This window comes from Hakea prostrata, chromosome 4, assembly GCF_041222555.1.
Source record: "Hakea prostrata isolate BN-2017 chromosome 4, UWA_Hpros_2, whole genome shotgun sequence".
Lineage (NCBI taxonomy): Eukaryota > Viridiplantae > Streptophyta > Magnoliopsida > Proteales > Proteaceae > Hakea > Hakea prostrata.
The window spans coordinates 38,985,741-39,004,106 of record NC_142603.1 but is presented as its reverse complement, the minus strand read 5'-3'; the positions used below and the strand labels follow the sequence as shown (position 1 = coordinate 39,004,106).

At 37.9% G+C, this 18,366-nt stretch overlaps 1 protein-coding gene and 1 non-coding gene across 2 annotated transcripts; both read right to left on the bottom strand.

The window, feature by feature from the left end:
• Window positions 1-741: 741 nt before the first annotated feature.
• On the bottom strand, window positions 742-7,672 carry LOC149018837 (pleiotropic drug resistance protein 1-like). The gene is made up of 24 exons (XM_089152964.1): window positions 7,267-7,672; window positions 7,044-7,164; window positions 6,852-6,940; window positions 6,688-6,772; window positions 6,420-6,579; window positions 6,236-6,312; window positions 6,088-6,141; window positions 5,893-5,983; window positions 5,485-5,786; window positions 5,115-5,396; window positions 4,710-5,026; window positions 4,462-4,622; window positions 4,259-4,362; window positions 4,015-4,171; window positions 3,833-3,937; window positions 3,585-3,745; window positions 3,142-3,474; window positions 2,760-3,050; window positions 2,571-2,654; window positions 2,325-2,458; window positions 2,015-2,242; window positions 1,748-1,919; window positions 1,366-1,620; window positions 742-1,262 (listed from the first exon to the last, which is right to left on the bottom strand). The coding sequence occupies exons 1-24, from the start codon at window positions 7,590-7,592 to the stop codon at window positions 1,005-1,007; spliced, it is 4,347 nt and encodes a 1,448-aa protein (XP_089009090.1). The 5' UTR covers window positions 7,593-7,672; the 3' UTR covers window positions 742-1,004.
• Window positions 7,673-12,228: 4,556 nt separating this feature from the next.
• On the bottom strand, window positions 12,229-12,335 carry LOC149018836 (small nucleolar RNA R71). Its single transcript, XR_016173260.1, has one exon. It is a non-coding gene; the product is annotated as a small nucleolar RNA R71 (small nucleolar RNA).
• Between the last annotated feature and the right edge of the window lie 6,031 nt (window positions 12,336-18,366).

The following is an 18,366-nucleotide window of genomic DNA, read 5'->3' as shown; positions in this document are numbered from 1 at the left end:
TTCCGCAGAAAATGAAGTCGAGAAAGAATCTCAAATTCCCTAGCTTCAGATACTTGAGAGAAAGCGTCTGCTAGAGTTTTCCAAATATTGAAAGAGGAGGTTGCACCTATTGCCAAACCAAGTGCAGAGTCAGCGAGAGTTCCTGTGATCCAGGCTTTCACAAGTCGATCGGTACGAACCCATGCCGGATAAAAAGGATTTAGAGACTATTCGCCATCATCAGCGATCAATATAAGATCAAGAGCTGAAATATGGCCATCGATGAACCCAATAAGATCTTGACCCTCAATTAGGGTTCGAAGCTGAGTCTCCCAAAGGAGATAATTCTCTGAGTTCAATCGAATTGTGACAAAATTTGCAACATTCAAGTTGCTTGGATATGGAAACGGCAACACAGAGAAAGACGATTCAGCCATAGGAAATCAGAAAAAGAAGCAAAGTGAGAAAAGAAAGACAGTAGCAGAAAGTTCTTGAAGAAAGTAGCAGAAATTTCTTGAAGAAACAACTACTGCTGGAGAAATATCATGAATCAGAAAGAAGTAGATAGAAGCCTCATGAAGAATATAGAAGTTCACGGCAGAAATTTCTGTCAGAAGCGACGATTTCTTGAGAAATATCTGGATTTATTGAGAAAGCAGAAGAAGCTTCTTGAATAACAGAGAAGTTCACGCTCGGAAGGGATGATACCATAATGAAGAGAGAGAAACGAAATATGTTTTCATTAATTTCTAAGATGTGTTACAAGATTATATTTATAGAATTATACACGTGTCTATACATGATACACATGTGACTATACATGTACTTCTATACTGTGGATACAAATATATACACTTACAGGAATGCCCAGTTATTTACAAGCTATGCCCCATAATGGGTTAAGCCCCAAAAACTCTAAATTTGTTTCCAAATGCTGAAGTTTAGAGCCTTGAGAAGTTCAGTTACGGCTCCACCTACTTCTGAGACTTGATTCTCCCCCCTCTTTATATGGTGAGCGCCTCTTCTTATCTTCTCTGGAAGTTAATTGTCCTAATTGAAAAAGCAAAGATGAATGCAAAAAACATGGGGAAGGCAACAATCACAACTGCAACCACCCCTAAGAAGTCATGTCTAAATCCAAAATAGTTCCTCAGAAAATCTTCAACAGTGCTGCCTGAATCCATCATTTCCTTTATATCTCCATACTGTGATGTCACCAATCCATACAATGTCCAAGCAACAGGGTTGATCCAGTAGTACCACCTCCACCACACAGGAATTCTCTGTAATGAACAAAGAATGGATTAATCAATAAAAGTAGTTAGTTTTATTACTTGTATGCTATAAAATTGAGGGTGGGAGGAGCCGAGGGAGTTATCAACATACTGTTTTCGGAATTAAGAATCCAGAGAAAACATTCCATAAAGCATAGAATGCCGAGGAAACTATAGAAGCCATGTGCTGGTTGGGTGTCACTGCTACTGCCATCATACCGTAGAAGGTGTAGTATAACAATGTGAAGTACATGAAGAACAGGTACCAAAAGAACTTTGCAACTGTCCATTGGAATCCCATCATCGAGTACACTATAAGCGCATATACTATAGCCTGTGTGAAGACATATGGAAGTTCAATCACTACCTGCACCAGAAAGCCAAAAAGAAATGCATTTGGTTAGGAACACCTGAGACAGTGAACTCCATATATAGAACAGGAAGAAAAACTTGGAGATGTTGAACATTTATATTGAATTAAATGTGATTATTACTTGGGAAAAGGCATATGGCAAAGCAGAGTACATTCCAGCAGCCCTCTCTCTATAGAAAACTGCCCTCTCAATAGCTACAACAGGTTGCACCGACGAAGCATTTGATACCCCAAGGAAGATAATAGCAGCATACATAGATCCCATTGCATTAAGGATATCCTGTTGCCTTTGACTGTAATTTTTAAATATTCAAATAAAATTTAATATCAGCCACAAAAAAGGAAGAAAAGAGCTAGTAGCAGAAGTTAACTGTATAGGATAAGATACCTTCTAGATCCAAGATCCCAAAACATTGACCCAAACATCAGAGCAATGATAGTTGTAAAGAAAATCCTAACCGCTATGTATGGTGGATTCCGCCAGTATGACCAGTGTTGTTTCCAGAGGCAGGCTACACATTGCATGAAAAAAGACTGGGAGTACTGAGTAGGAAAATAAAGGTCTTTTGAACCTGGGCTTGGTTTTCCCAGTTCCTGAATCATTGATCTGTTCCTCCTGGATGATTAATATATAGAATATTAGAAGTTAGAACAATAGCAGATCAAACATCAAAGAGTGAATTTAGAAGTCACGCTACCTGTATAGTTCTGAGTGCTTATATATTTCACTGAAGTTGACTCCCAGATCTGCTTCTTGAGCTGTGGTTGTCACCTCCAACATCCATGTCGCTGGATTATAACCATCTTCTATTTTTCTGACTCCTTCTATTGCCTTCATTGTAAAAACAACCATAATTATCACTGACTGCCATAAGGCTGGAATATGAGAAATTTCCAGAGGGTTTAATTACTTATTTCAGTGTAATTTCTATAGTTTGGCTCACCTCAAAGTAATTGATCAAATCACAAGCATGCGTTCCCAGTGGACCCACATATATTTCTTCTCCTCCTTGCTTCATTAAGAACAGCTGTTGCATAGTATGCAAGGCTTAAGTATTTGATATGTAGTATAAATTCTATATATAATACAATAGCTTATCACTGGTTTAGTAATCTTAATCTTTTCTGATTACCTCATCAAAAGCATCAAATATGTCAATGCTTGGCTGGTGGATGGTGCAAACCACTGTTCGTCCAGTGTCTACGATGTTTCTCACTGTTCTCATCACTATTGCTGCTGCCCTTGCATCAAGGCCAGAGGTTGGCTCATCCATGAATACAATTGAAGGGTTGGCAACAAGTTCAACAGCAATGGTTAGTCTCTTGCGCTGTTCTGTTGAGAGACCATTTATGCCTGGCAGCCCTACCAGTGCTTCCCTCAATGAGGTCAGCTCTACTAGCTCCATGACCTCCTCAATGAACATCTACACAGCATCAATTATTATCATTTAGTAACCACTCAACAATTTCCAAAATTAAGCTCAACAAAAGGATTAGTAAATCTTTATCAAGTACCTTTCTAGTCTCAGAATTGACTTCAGGAGGTAACCGAAGCCACGCAGAGTAGACTAAGGATTCATAGACTGTAACATGAGGGGAGTGGATATCGTTCTGTTCACAGTATCCTGATACACGAGCAAATGTTTCCTGTTTCTTAGGGTAACCAGATATTTTGATGCTTCCCTCAATATATCCTCCAGTTTTCCTTCCAGCCAATACATCCATCAAAGTTGTCTTGCCAGCGCCACTGACACCCATTAGAGCCGTAAGAACTCCTGGCCTAAAAGCTCCACTGACTCCTTTCAAAAGCTCCAGCCGTTCCTCTGTAATACCTTGTGCTTTCATTTGCTGCATTTTCAGTTTAACCAATCAGTATTACTTAACTCAATAGAACTCTACTAGAAAGAAGTCCTCTAAACCCATAATTTTATTTGCCAAGACTTTGAATCTTAAGCTACCTGTGGTATGTCGACAGAGTATCTTATTTCTTCAAATGTAAGGGAAACAGGTTCAAAGGGAAGAACCATTCCTCGCTTCCTGTTCTGATTGACATCAGTTTCCACAGCCCTTGCTGATGAAGACTTGGATGACATACTTCTTTTAATGTCTTCTTGTCTTCCTGCATTTGCAATTTGCTGATGATTGTCATAAATTGAAGTAAACAAAGGAAATGCGTTGAACTTATTCACATTTGATGAGTATCAACCTGTTAAACTGTTTCCTGTGGATAACTCAAGAGATTCTCCAGTTCTGTTGGTGTGCTGCTCAATCAAGCTCTCTTCAGATAGAATTGCTTGAGGTTTCTCAAATGCTGAGACAAATTATCAAATATTAGAACAGTATGACAAAGTTTTGAAATTTCAACATTTAAAACCGAATTATACTCACGATTGAGATAAGCCAGGGCCAAAGTTGAAAGAGCATTGAACAGGAAAGTGTAACCAATCAACGCCCCTACTCCAATCCAATACCAGTATGCTTCAGGGAAGACTGCACGAGACTTTAGGACCAACACTCCTAATGTCTCGTTAGAATTGGGAAGAACCTATTAACATGCAAATAAAACTCAGTTGTCAGTCAACCTTGATAATAACCATCTTCTCATTTCTTCTTGGAAGAAAAACAACCTTACCTTGTTCCAACTTTTCCCAAGAAACTCATTCACTACTAGTGCATTTTGGCCATAAGTCATAGGAGAGATCCAGTAGCCCCATATCCACCATTTCTTTATATTATCTGTGACAAAGAAACAATGTCTTAATCAAGTTAAACATAAAAGGAAGGCTATCATTAAGAAAAGTAATGCTTTCAGTATCATTTAGTTCTAATTGATACCTCGTGACAAGACAAATCCACCAAGAGCCATGAATATAAGTAATGCGAAGGACCCGAATGTGTTTGCGATGATCATATTCCTCCCCAGCGTTCCAATGAAGCGGAACAAACCAAATGCCATTTGGTTAACACATGAAAGCAAAAGGTACTGTTTGAAGAGCCTGTGATGAATTCTCCCAGTCAATTCCCAACAAATTTCAAATAAGAGATGGATAGAGGCACTATGAACTATTTCAGTTGGTGTTTACCTTGCAACGCTCGAATCATAGCCTATGACATAGTACGTCATGAATACCCAAAGAGCAACTTCAACTAGTGTGAGTGGGATTTTTAGGATCCATGTGGGCAACAAGTATGCCCAGGAAGGATAGAAGAGGAGGTCTCTTTGCTTGTAAAATATAGGAAGCTTCATGACAGTCATGGAAAGCTCTGCGAATCCATTGAACATAATAACAACAAGAGAGAAGAACAAAGCACCCATAAAAATCTGGCCATCCGTTACAGAATCTCGGTGCATCTCAGTACGCAGAAAGATTGTCATTGATACAAAAGCCATAAAAATAACCTGGAAAAAGAAGGAAAAAGACAATCTTAGAATTACTGACATTAGTAGAAATTAATTAAATAAAATCTCGATGTAGCCCATCACTCACCTGTGACATCTTGAAAATGTAGACAAAAGAGTTTCTCTTCATCAGCAATAGTTCTCTTGCTATGCAGGCTTTTAACAGTTCCTTCTTGTTAATACCATATTTCTTTGTATTTAAGGCAGCAGGGTGACTCTTTGTCTTATCAAATGGGGTGGCAAGTTCATTTCCTAGACACTGACCAATGTGGAATGACTGAAATGCCTTTGCAAATTCCCTGGAAGGAATAAATCTGTAAGGCTCATCTTTACATGCCCAATATTGCTCTTGGTCCTTCCTTGATGTCACCTATACCATCCATGGAGTTTAGTCCTCAGATTTGCAAAGCTACATAGAAGAAAAACTGTGCAAAAAGAACAGGAATTTGAGGACTTACTTCTTGCAAAAAGTCAGCAACACCCTTCCTTTCTGGACATTTAAATCCCATGGATTCAAAGAACTCAAGCACATGTTCACGGGGCCCCTGGTAAACAATGCATCCATCTGACAGGAGAATAATGTCATCAAATAGATTGAAAGTCTCTGGAGCTGGCTGGAGCAGAGAGATCACTGCTGTCTCTTTTAGAATGCGGATGTATTGCTTCATTGAATTCACAATCTGGAAAGTTGTCGAACTGTCCAAACCAGTTGATATCTCATCCATGAAAAGTGCCCTTGCAGGTCCAACCAGCATCTCTCCTGCACCATATTGATCACAAAAAGCAAAGGATCAGTTTACGTCATATATATGAGGAGAAAGAGCAGGAGTGGAAAGGGTATTTGAGTGAAACATATGTGTTTCTACCTGTCGTGACACGCTTTCTTTGTCCTCCAGAGATACCTCTCACCATTTGGTCTCCTACCAAGGTGTCAGCACAAACCTCAAGTCCCAAGATCTAGATGATTAATGAAGAATTATGATAAATATCAGTAAACCTGGGTATGTTCCTGAATATCCTCCTTATCTGTTCAGTAATATGAGTTTTCTTAGAGTTTATACCTTTATAACATAATCTGTGACCACACTGACTTCCTGTCCAGCTAGTGCAGCAGCCTGAAAATTTTTCCAATCCAAGTTAGTATATCCTAAAATAAGTCAAGAAATTTGATCCAATTCATTTTCTATTGTAGCATAAAAGGTCCTTTACCTTCATGTAAATATCAACGTCGGCGTCTGGCTTAATGTTTGCTTCCTTTTCTCTTCTCAACAACTCCGATAACATCTCTGCAGATTTCAGTATCAAGAAAATTGATCAAATTCAGCTACCACTCATCGGCTTAAGCCTTTTCAATCGAAGCTATAAATCACAAAAGAGAGAATTTTCAACTTACCATATCGAGCTCCCACCCCTTGACATCTTGCAGAAAAAGCCAAGGTTTCTCTCACAGTCATCTCCCCAATGTGGAGATCTTGTTGACTGATATAAGCTGCTGTCCTTTGTGGAACAAATTCATCCATTCCATGGCCATTGTAAGTTATGTTTCCAGAGAACTGAGAGAATTTGAAGAGAAGAGGTTCAGTGTTATGATTTACAGATGAGCAACAGAAAGAGCAGTTAGAACTTTAACAGGGAATAGTAAAGGTGTTTCATTTCCCTACTTTCAGATCTCGATCAAGCTTTCCCGCCAAAGCCTTCAGTAACGTAGTCTTTCCAGAGCTCGGAGGGCCTAAAAGCAATGTTATTCTGCAAAATCAAGATCAAATCAGAGACTTCGATCGGAAGAAACTCAAACTTCAGTGAATTTCTTCTTCCAAGTCTTCACCTGCCAGGCTTTATGATTCCACTGACATCATGAAGGATTGATAGCGGTTGCTTTTTACTTGGGAGGATATGAAGATAGCTCACGAGTCCCTTTAAAACCAGAACCCAAATAACAAAGTGAGTTTTGTAACAGTTCTACCAGAAAAAACAGAACTTAAGTATATGAAGATTTACAGGTCTGGTTAGTGATTACCTCCAACATATTAGCAGAAAAATTGAGAATTGTAGGTAAAGCTCTACTTCCCACATGAGCTTCTGCATCTACATTTACACGCTCGAACCGGACTTCAATTGTGGGAAGTTCAATTCCAACTCTGGGCAACAAAGAAAGAGTAAAACAGATATACTGAGGATACAGAGCTCGGATTATACATGTTTATATCTAGTAAATGAAATTTGAAGGAAAAGATGATTACCGATCGAGGCGTTCCTTGAGCTTCAACAAGAAATTCTCATTGTCCTTCTCTGCAACTTTGACAAGCCTCTCTATCAAAATCCGCCTCTCTGATAGACCAAGACTGTTAATGTCAATTTCCTTCGTCTCACCCTCTGTTCCAGCCAATAACACACCTTTCCTGATACGAGTGTAAGTCGGAAGTCTCTCTAAAGAAGCCCATTTCAGAGCTTCTTCATCATCTAGTTCTAGAGAAGATTTGGAGAAGACATCAACTTCACTGCTTCTCCAGAATGATGAATTGTTGCCACGAAAACTACTGAAACCATATGCATCGCTTCCTTCCATTAAACCCACCTAAAACTAAGCAAACTTATCAACCCAGGAGTATTTTCTTGCTTTCTGCAATGAATTAGAGATCTAATCAATCTTGCTTTATTTATAGAGTACTCAAAAGCAAATAAAACTGTGGACACGGCTCTCCACTTTAAAAGATCATTTCCGTTAAATCTGGAAAGGAAACTGTAATTTGAATTGAAATATGAAAACTGACACCTGTGCATGAATCTAGATTATTTGCAATGATAATTAAATGGATAATCTTTTCTTAAATTCTACTTCCTGTACGTTGGTGCTTAGGTCAGCAGTAATAATGCTCTTCCATCACGTGCGCATTTTGTTGCTTGGTGTTATTGCGTTTACCAAATCAAAGTAAAAGATAAATTAATATTATCATCTTAAGATTATGGTGCAGCCGTGCAGCTGTGCAGCCGCTCAGGGTGGTGTGCGGGGTCAAAGCTTTTATTAATAGATCAAGAAGACATGTGCCCTTTGATTACTGAAGGCTGTCAACTGCATGGAGTATGACGAGATAGCTGACGACATTCCCATGTCACAGGTAGTTTATTGTCAATCAAAATCAATAAATAAATAAAATTTTGTAATTAATTTTCATTAAATTGTATTAATTAATTTAAATCAATGTACTGGTCAATGAAGAACATCAACATAGATAATATTTTATATTTGATGGAAGGGAGATGCTAACTTCCTTATAAAAATTGAACCCAAAAAAAGAACTTCCTTTTAAAATTACTTCTATAGAAACATCGTTTGTGAAGCATCATATCCTATTAGACGGGTGAGGGAGCTTCAATGGGCAATGGATATAAACATTAGTTCTTTGGGGGTGTTGTGAAGAAATCATGTACATAGCCAGTAATCCCCAAGATATGCCAATAACCATGTACAAGATACAAGTTTGGTCTTGATAGTCTGTACCTGTCCTAACCAGTCTCAAGCTTGAGTACAGTTGGCCTTGAAATTTTAGCTTTGAGGGCAAGTCTCAACCGGTTTAGGGTAATCCTAATTAGGATCAAGTCTGAGATAGGTTCAATTGTTTGACTAGATTGGCCCAATCCAATCCTACCTATTTGTAGGTGTTTTCTTTGGTAAAAGTATCGCAACAATATTAAATTATAGATTTTTTTTCTATATATATTTTGTGGTTAGGGGGTCAAGGCCAAGGTTAGGAATCAATGTCTAACTTGCCCCACTCAAGCCGGTTATATAAGGTCAATGTCAGGGTTAGGGACTGGCCTAGAGTATTTAGGGTTAGGGCTAGGGTTTTAAGAAGCCTGCCCATATTGATCCTATTATTGTCACATCCACCCAGCCGGTACCCTATCTTGAATACCCGAATATGTGATCCACAGTCCCGAAAATCTAGTATTCGCAGAAATTATCCTCCCACATTTACAATAATATAATCAAGAACAAGATTAAATCAAATATTAACTTTATTAATCAAAAGATCAAGACAAGGTTCAAGAATACAATCAGAGTGTGGAAAATGATACCAATAGAATAAATCAAAATGTAGAGTGAGGAGGAAACTCACATCACATCAGTAGCGGAAAAGTAAATAAAAAAGGTAGATTACAGCCAGTTCCCAAAATTAAAAGGGGAACAAACAACTAAGATATCAACAAAACTATAAAAGATCAAATTGAGAATGAGACGATGTCCCATTGCTGACACACAAGTGCTAAAGCCGAACTACTCCTGATAAGTATCAAAAAAGTAAATAAAAAAGGTAGATTACAGCCAGTTCCCAAAATTAAAAGGGGAACAAACAACTAAGATATCAACAAAACTATAAAAGATCAAATTGAGAATGAGACGATGTCCCATTGCTGACACACAAGTGCTAAAGCCGAACTACTCCTGATAAGTATCAATCTCATACTGATAGTCCACCGACGTAGTCACCATAACCAGTACCTTGAGTACCATATTAATCATCAACTTGGTCTTCATAGTACTGACCATCATAGTCAACAGTAGTAGTACCTGTAGGAAAGTCTAACAAAAGATAAAGGAGTGAGTTTAAAAGAACTCAGCAAGGCAGTTCAATCCATACTAACATAATAACACATGAAAGCAAATCATATATAATGCAAAATAATATGAAACAGACAATGCAAATATGCTTATAATTCTATATATGCTGGTTTCTATTGGCAGATGATGAGCACATTTATGTGTGAAATCTTAGGGCATAAAGCATGCATTTTATACATTTAGAGTGGAGTTACCTTGGGTTTTATGTTGTTTTTGCAGATTTTAGGACTTTTCAAAATTTAAGCAAATATTTGGAGTTTTGGGCTTGAATCATGCTATTTTACACGTCAAGAAGTCCATTCAAATTCTCAAATGCAAAAATGGGCCTGATCTGGAGCATGATGGGCTAGAGATGTGTGATTATGGGCCTACTCCGAAATATTGAAGAGATAAAGACGGCAAATTTGATCTACGGCTGAGATTTTAAATCAAATCTACAAAGATATTATTGAGAGAGTCCAAATGGAAAAGAGTCCTTGGATATCTCAATATCTTATCTCTTATCTTGGATTTAATTAAAGAAAGAAAAAGAGGAAAAATAACTATATTCAAAAAGAAAAAGAGGAAAAATCCCGTTTTTGAATGCCTCTGTTCAGTTTAGATCAAACCCTTCATCGAACGGTCATCCGATGTCCGATCGTGCTGATTTTTGGAGGAGAGCTTCACGACTACTTAAACCTCAAATCCAACGGTGGAATTATGCATCTGATCTCTCTAAGTCTGCGCGATTACTACGTCAAAACCCTAATTAGTTGAGTCAGATAGAAACCCTGAGTTTTATTCAAATTTAGCCGTACTTCATATCGCATGTAAACTCTATAAAAGGAGAGCATACTCCATCAAAGGAGAAGGTGTTCTAGAGCTTAGTAGAAGCATTCTTTCTTCTCTCTTCAGTTTATTTAAGTTTTCTTTAATTTTCTTTGCTTGCATTAGTGAGATTTAAATTTCTAGATTAAATGTTTAGGTTTAATTTTTTTTATGTAATGCAATTCAAGTTCAAGCTTCATGTTCAAGTTCAAGTTTCAATTTTTTTTAGATTCGTTTTTCTCTGGGTCTAGCAATTGCAGATTTAGATCATTCTAGATCTAGATCTGGTTGTTAGGGTTGGTTGAGATTCGAATCGTTTGTTCAATTCCCAAGTAAGTAACCTTCTTTATTAATTTTCTCTCCTCCCTCCATTCCCGCTTCTATCTACCCCTCCATATTCTTAATTTAGGATTTACTTTCAGCATTATTTATTGTTCTGCCTATTCATTCATAATCTCGGACCACATAACCGGAGCAAGCCTACAGTCGTGCCTCTGCTTCTGGTGACGGGTGGTGTTGCATCTGCATTTTAGTTATTTCCTTTTCCTTTTATTGCTTTGTTTATTGCTTTGTTATTTACTTTCTGTTATTTACTTTCTGCCTATTCATTCATAATCTCGGACCACATAATCAGAGCAAGCCTACAGTCGTGCCTCTGCTTCTGGTGACGGGTGGTGTTGCATCTGCATTTTCCTGTCTTTTATTTATGCATTGATTGTGTTTAATTTATTGTTTGTTTCAATTCGATTGCATTAGACGTATAGATTAGAACGTTTAGTTTAGTTAATTAGTTAACAAAAATTGAATCATTGCACTCTCGCATTACTATTAAGAAGTTGAATTATAAGTGACATATCTCCTTGAGATTGACCCGTTAGCTACACGATACCGTGCGCTTGCGGTTACTTTTAAAATTTCACAGACAAGTTTTTGGCGCCGTTGCCGGGGAGGTATTAGTCCACTTTATTTTTCTAATTCTTAGGTAAATCGAAGTGTTTAAAAAAAAAATCAAAGATATTACTCTTAACTTGAGTAGAAACAAAAACGTATAGTAGTCCCCACTCTCTGCAGGAATCCCTAGGATTCGATTGTAGGTGGCTCCGAAGACTATACGGATTCCTTTGCTATCAAACCTATACAGCGCTCAGCTATACGGCAACCTTACAGCTTTGGAATCATTGTTTCAATCTTTGTGGTGGGAAATTCACTACTTTCCTTTTGTTTTTGTTATTTTTTTTTTCTTTTATTCTTTAGTTAATTTATTTTTATTAAAAAAAAAAAAAATCTCATTCTCTCATAAGAGCCATTAATTGCATTAGGGAGTTAGTGCATGTGTGTCTGGACTCGTGATTCTACAAATAGAATTGTCCGAGTGTCTAACTTGACCATGGAAGGTCTACCTCCACCACCTCCACCTAAGAGTCTTAGGGATAGATTTTATCCTACCCGATCTGCACAACCTTCCTGTATACGTTTATCTGAAGTGAGGGGTAATAATTTTGAGCTCAAATCTCATTATCTATCTATGTTACCCCAATTTCATGGGCTACCTGATCAAGATGCATATTTGTTCCTTAGGGAGTTTGAGGAGGTTTGTGTCCTTATGAAGGTACAACAACTTACTGATGATGCCGTAAGACAACGGTTTATTACCTTTGCATTAAAAGACCAAGCAAAAAAGTGGCTTTATAGCTTACCTAGGGATAGCATTATCACATGGGAACAATTTATTGTCCTATTCTTGAAGAAATTCTTTCCTTTCTCTAAGACGAACAAAATAAGAAATGATATTCTTCAATTTCGTCAGAAACCCAATGAGTCTTTTGCTAAGGTAATGGAGAGGTTTCAAAGCCTTCTCCAAGAATGCCCTCACCATGGTATAGAATTATGGCATTTATGCCAAATAATTTATGAGGGTATCGATTACCAAACAAAGCAACTTTTGGAATCAATGTGCCCCACAGGATTTACATCATTCACTGATGATTCCGAAGCTTGGAATTTTCTTTTAGACCTAGCTAATAGAACTAGAGAATGGGAGTCAACCCAAGAGTCTGAAAGGACTAGTAGGGGATATTTTGTTGATAGCCAAGTTCATAAGGAAGTACAAATAGATAACATTTTGAAAAAGTTAGAGACTTTGGTAGTTAAAGCTGCACCACCAAGTCAAGCACATTTTATTGACAAATCTATTGCTATGTGTGCATGGTGTCAATCTCCTACACATGTAATTGAGGAATGTCCTAGCTATTCTGGAGGCCAACATGAGAATGTCAATGCGATGTTTCCAAACCCGTACAGTAACACATATAATCCTGGGTGGAAGAATCATCCTAACTTTTCATGGTCTCAAGGGCAAAACCAAAATGGATTAAGCAATTATTCCACACAAAATCAATTTGGTGCCCCTCAAAAGCAAAATGCCCAATTTTCTCAGTATCCAAATGTCCAGTTCCCTCAAGCCCCAAATTTCCAGAATGCCAATTTAACTAGGCCTGTCAATCCACCTATTGTGCCTTATATGCCTCACATTGCACAAAATCAATCATCACCAGGTTTCAACAGAGGTAACAATCCAGAGTTTTCTCGTCTCTCTTCCTTAGAGAAGAATATGGAAGTACTTTCCAAGACCTTCATGACTTCTATGCATAATATGGAAAAACAAATTTCCACTCTTGCAAGTGCTTTATCTGAGCGAGAAAGAGGTAAAATGCCTAGCCAACCTGAGTTAAATCCTAGGATTCAGATTCAACAAAGACCACAAAATCAAGTCAACCAAGTTGAATCCTCCCATTCTTCTTTAGCTTCAATTAATTACGTCTGCATTGAGAAGTGGGAAAGGGTATTTAACGGGTGAGTCACATATTAATGAAAAGAGCGAGATTAGTGACCACTGTGATGAGGAGAATGTTCAAGTATCTCCTAATGAGGGTTTGTCTGAGAAACTCATAGAAGTTGAGGATGAGCCAGTTGCTTTAGCAATACCTAAGTTTGGAGAACCACTATCAGAAACTATGAGAAAAGAGCAAATTTCAAATGAGAGTTCTTATGTTCCTAAGGCTCCTTATCCTAGTCGTCTAGTGAATAAGAAGAAGACTGCAACCATGGAGAAAATTTTTGATGTCTTCAAAAAGGTAGAAGTGAATATCCCTCTTTTGGATGTCATATCTCAGATCCCCGCCTATGCAAAAGTGTTGAAAGATTTATGCACTCATAAAAGAATCACTAGCATTCCCAAAAAGGCGTTCTTGGCGAGTGTAACATTAGTTCCATAATTACTCAACCTCGTAGCAGCCAAGTATAAGGATCCGGGAGCCCCACCATAGCTTGTGTCATAGGCAATACACACATTGAACATGCTTTACTTGATCTTGGTGCAAGTGTAAATCTGTTGCCTTACCATGTTTATAAGCAACTAGGATTGGGAGAATTGAAAGCAATTAGAACTACTCTTCAGTTGGCAGATAGGTCAGTTAAGATTCCTAAAGGGATGGTTGAAGATGTTTTACTGAAAGTGGGAGAATTTATTTTTCCAGTTGATTTTATTGTGCTAGATACTAAACCTTTTTCAATCAAGGATGAAATCCCAATAATTTTAGGAAGACCATTTTTGGCTACTAGTAATGCATTAATCAATTGTCGAAATGGCCTCTTACGATTATCTTTTGGAAATCAAACTGTAGAGTTTAATTTGTTCAGGATAGGGAAACGACCACAAATAGAAGAAGAGATCAATATGCTTGAGGAATCTTTTGATTTTCCTAATGATGTGATTACCAACTTTGAGATTGATTTTGATTCTAAATTTCAAGAATGTATGGATATGTTGGATGATGATACTAAAACTTTCTTTTCTGAAGTCTTAAATTTTCACTCCTTTGGAGCCTATTAAACCCCTATCCATCTCCATTCCAATTCCCAAGCCCTCAATAATTGAACCCCCCAAGCTAGAATTGAAAGAGTTGCCTTCTAATTTGAAGTATGATTTATTGGAACAAGATAATACTCTTCCTGTCCTTGTTGTCTCTGATTTAACTTCTAACAAAGCAGAAGAGTTGATCACACTGTTGAATGATAATAGAGAAGTATTGGGTTTGTCACACCCCACCCAGCCGGATCCAGTCATACCCGAATACCCGTGGGGGTGATACACCGCAAGATCTAGGTTTAGGGACAATTCCATACAATACATGATAAAGTAAATTTAAATGGACCAGAGATAAATCAGTTCAAGTATTTAATAATCAAGAATGAAAAGAAAGGATTACAATATTCAAAATCCTTTCAAAACTGAACATCGGAGTTATACGAAAAGAAAGAATATATAATGTTGCAGCGGAAATAATCTAAAGAATTCTAAGGAAAAGACTCTCCATAAGAGCAGTCTTGGCAGGAACAGGAAGAGTCATGAGCCTCCACTTCGTCTCCAATTTCACCGTCTGGGTAACCACCTGATAAGGGATCCTCAACGAAAAAGGGGTCCTCATGACCTGTAGAACAGTCTAAAGAAACAACAAAATAAAGGAATGAGTTCATAGAACTCAGTGAGGTAACACAATCACATCATATCTTCATACAATTCCAATTCCAACATTCATAAGACAAACATGTATTTAATAATATAAATAAACAAATGCAAAGTGATGATATGAGATTCCTAACTCTATAATGTAGTCTCTAAAGTAGACACGCATTAAGTCAAACACCAGTCTTCTTTGGGCAGTCTCATCACTCTTCCCTCACGGCACTTAAGCACGTCTGTTGGGTTCTCCGCGGTTGTTGGGTAAAGTCTCATCGAGCCATGGTTGGGGATTAAGTCACCACTCTCTCACATCACCATTGGCATAAGATCTGGCGCGTGTCAGGGACAAACCTAAGCCCAGTGCAGGTCATACAGCTCTCGTACTACAATGGTCCGGATATCTCCCCTCACGCCTAGTGCTCTGTTGGTTCAATACCTTCCCACCTATGAATGTAATCCTCAACGGGAGGCATCTGTTGGATTACATCCCTTAACCCAGTGATCATCCACATATAATAGACAGGATGATCTCCATGTCCTCTCACGGGTCGTTTCACCGGTCTTGAGTGCCCATGAGCCCTTATCTGTTATATGCAACCCTACCTCTCAATGATGATAGTGGGCCTGCTCGATACAGGACCCAGCCACTACCATCACGGGTTAACCGGCTTCAATACCCTTGCCGGAAGAGTAGTAGTACTCAAGAGGTCACCTAGCCCAACACTTCTAGACATGCCCTAAATATGCCAACCAGTAGTTAGGGAAAGCGCCAAGGGCACCATAGGAATGCGTCCCATACCGCCTCCTCTGGTATCCTATGGCAGAAATGCCAAAAGGGCATTCCCCATTCTCCAACCACAACTAAGCAATCATATAACTAGGGCGATGGGCGAACCCACAACCCAAACAGATAATACAAGGTAGAAGAAATAATAATAATTCTCTTCTCCCTTCACATACATTCACATTCCATATCATAACAACATTAATATATTTCACAGCAAGAAGCAACATCATAAGTAATAATGATAAACATATATTATGACAATTCATATTTATCAAAAGATATAAAACAACAACAATCAATTCAATATAATGGGTTGGTTATTCCTCACCTTTTACTTTGATATTTCTCCACAGATCAATATCTCTTCCCACAAGGAAATAACCTTTGGGTAATTTATCCTAATCATGCAAAAGGATTAACCAAATAAAAATAAGAGTTAATTTGGGTTTAGTAAAATATGTAAAAATATTCCCGTAACAACCCCAAATAGAACTCTAGGTTTTAACTCACCCTTTTAACCTAAATCGGCTAAAAGTTATAATTTTGTCTATAATTGAAGTCGAAATGAAATGAAATTGTGGGGAAAAATTAATTGGAAATAAAGAGATCACAAGGGTGTTCTCAATTTGATTTAATTTGACCTAAATCAAAGTGCCCCAAATTGGCTCTCATAAATCACCCGTGGGTAACCTAGAGAGTCAAAATGAATCACCCTTATCATGGGATTGCACCAATAACTCATTTATTAGAAAGCGACATTAAAATGAAAATTGAGAAATAAGCTATCAACCTAAACATGCTTCCCTTTCAAGATTCCTCAAAAGGGAAGGAGAGAAAATACTCACAAAATTGTGAGTAAGAGAAGGATTAAATAAAACTAACCTTTCTTGAAATTTTCTTGAAGATTCGAATCACAGAATGCCTCCGGAAGAATGGAAATCGCCCCCTCTTTCGTTTCTCCTCTTCCCGCAGCCTCAAAGTCGTTCTTGTAAAATAAAATGCGGCTACGGATGAGTTAAGACATAAAATAGGGTTTAAGAATTCGAAATTCCGTTTTTGCCCCTAAATAGAAAATAGGGTGGGGGATTGGTTCACCCAACCGGCCCAACTTTCTGTCCATGGTTGGACCCCCAAACGGACTCGGAATTCAGTGAATTTTAGCTCGTTGGAAAGGTATTTCGACGATCTTCGATTTGATACCTGATTTGTCTCCATTGGATTATCCATCGCCGATTTACGAATATGCCAAAACCTCCTTTTAACACCATCGTGATGAATCTTCTCTCTTCTTTTAAACTCCATGAGAGTTATCAAATCATCACTAGGCTCATCCACGATCATTTGGTCCTCCTCCGAACCTTCGGGCTCAACTCGAATGGTCCACAGTTGTTGCCGACTCAAGGCCCGGGTTCGCGGTCCTGAAACCATAGGTTAACGGGTTAGAAATCCGGGGGATTTCACAGGGTTGGTTTGTCACTCATATCAAAGGTCTAAGCTTTTCCATTGAAGAACATCATATTCATCTTATGAAATATGCAAAACCTTCTAGAGAACCTCAACGTATGATGAGAATTTTCTTTAACATTGTAAATGTTTTTCTTGAGATCTTTAGAGATGATTTTTTGATTCACGGTTTTTCTTATTTGGAGTGCCTTTCCCATCATACATTGATATTGAAGATAAGACTAAAGCTTCCCATGATAAGCACGTCTTGACTGAAAGGTATACCCCTCATTTGTCTTCTTTGTTTAGCATACATGCATTGAGGACATTGCATTACTTAAGTGTGGGGGGGGGGGTATAGCTGCGTTGTAGATTTTAACTTTGACTTTTGGTTATTATACATATTCTTTCAATTGCTATGATGTGTGAAATGAGAGTGATTTTGGTACCCATCATGAACACATAAAAACCTTGTTGAGAGGAAGGTAACTTGTATATATGTTGAGATGAGACTTTCCTTAGAAAAATAAAAGGCCCTTAACTTAAGGCGTTGGACCATCTATGAGTTTTGTGGGTCCTTATTTCTTTGGCTAGAAGTTGAGATCAATTTTGTGTATGGCATGAGAAAAAAAAAAAAAAAAAAAAAAAAAAAAAGAAGAAGAAGAAGAAGAAAAAGAAAGAGTAGAAAGTAAAAGTTGAATTCCTTGGAACTAGACAGGGCACTCCGACTCAGGAATCGAGGTGACTTGATCGAAACTCTTAAGAAGGAGATTATTGAAAAAAACTCTCGCGTCACTGTCTATGTGGGCATATGCAAAGCAAAGCTACAAAGTAATTTGGGTTTCTGGTGTCTGCTCCACCATGTTATTCAAGCCAACCGTAGTGGAGTAATGTAGAGTTCACTACTCAAAAGAAAAAAAAGAGAAATAAATACAAGTGTCATCAATGCCTTGGTAAAATTGTTTGGTCAAAAATACTTCAAAACCTTACTCCTTGGTCCCCTTACTTTATGAGTGGTTTTGCTTAAAGGAGAGGTGTAGTTGAAAGATATAAGGTGAATCCTTGATTGAGATATATGCTAAGTCTCAAGAATCAATATGGGGTAATAAAGTTCAAGTGTGGGGGATCTTAAATCAATGGTGAGAAAAATTGTCATAGCT

Excerpts from the sequence above, each read along its gene's own strand:
- LOC149018837 (XM_089152964.1), bottom strand. The coding sequence starts at position 7,592 with ATGGAAGGAAGCGATGCATATGGTTTCAGTAGTTTTCGTGGCAACAAT. Across the intron at positions 4,172-4,258 it reads TTGGGAAAAGTTGGAACAAG|GTTCTTCCCAATTCTAACGA; the intron begins GTAAGGTTGTTT and ends GCATGTTAATAG. Across the intron at positions 3,746-3,832 it reads CACAGGAAACAGTTTAACAG|GAAGACAAGAAGACATTAAA; the intron begins GTTGATACTCAT and ends TTGCAAATGCAG.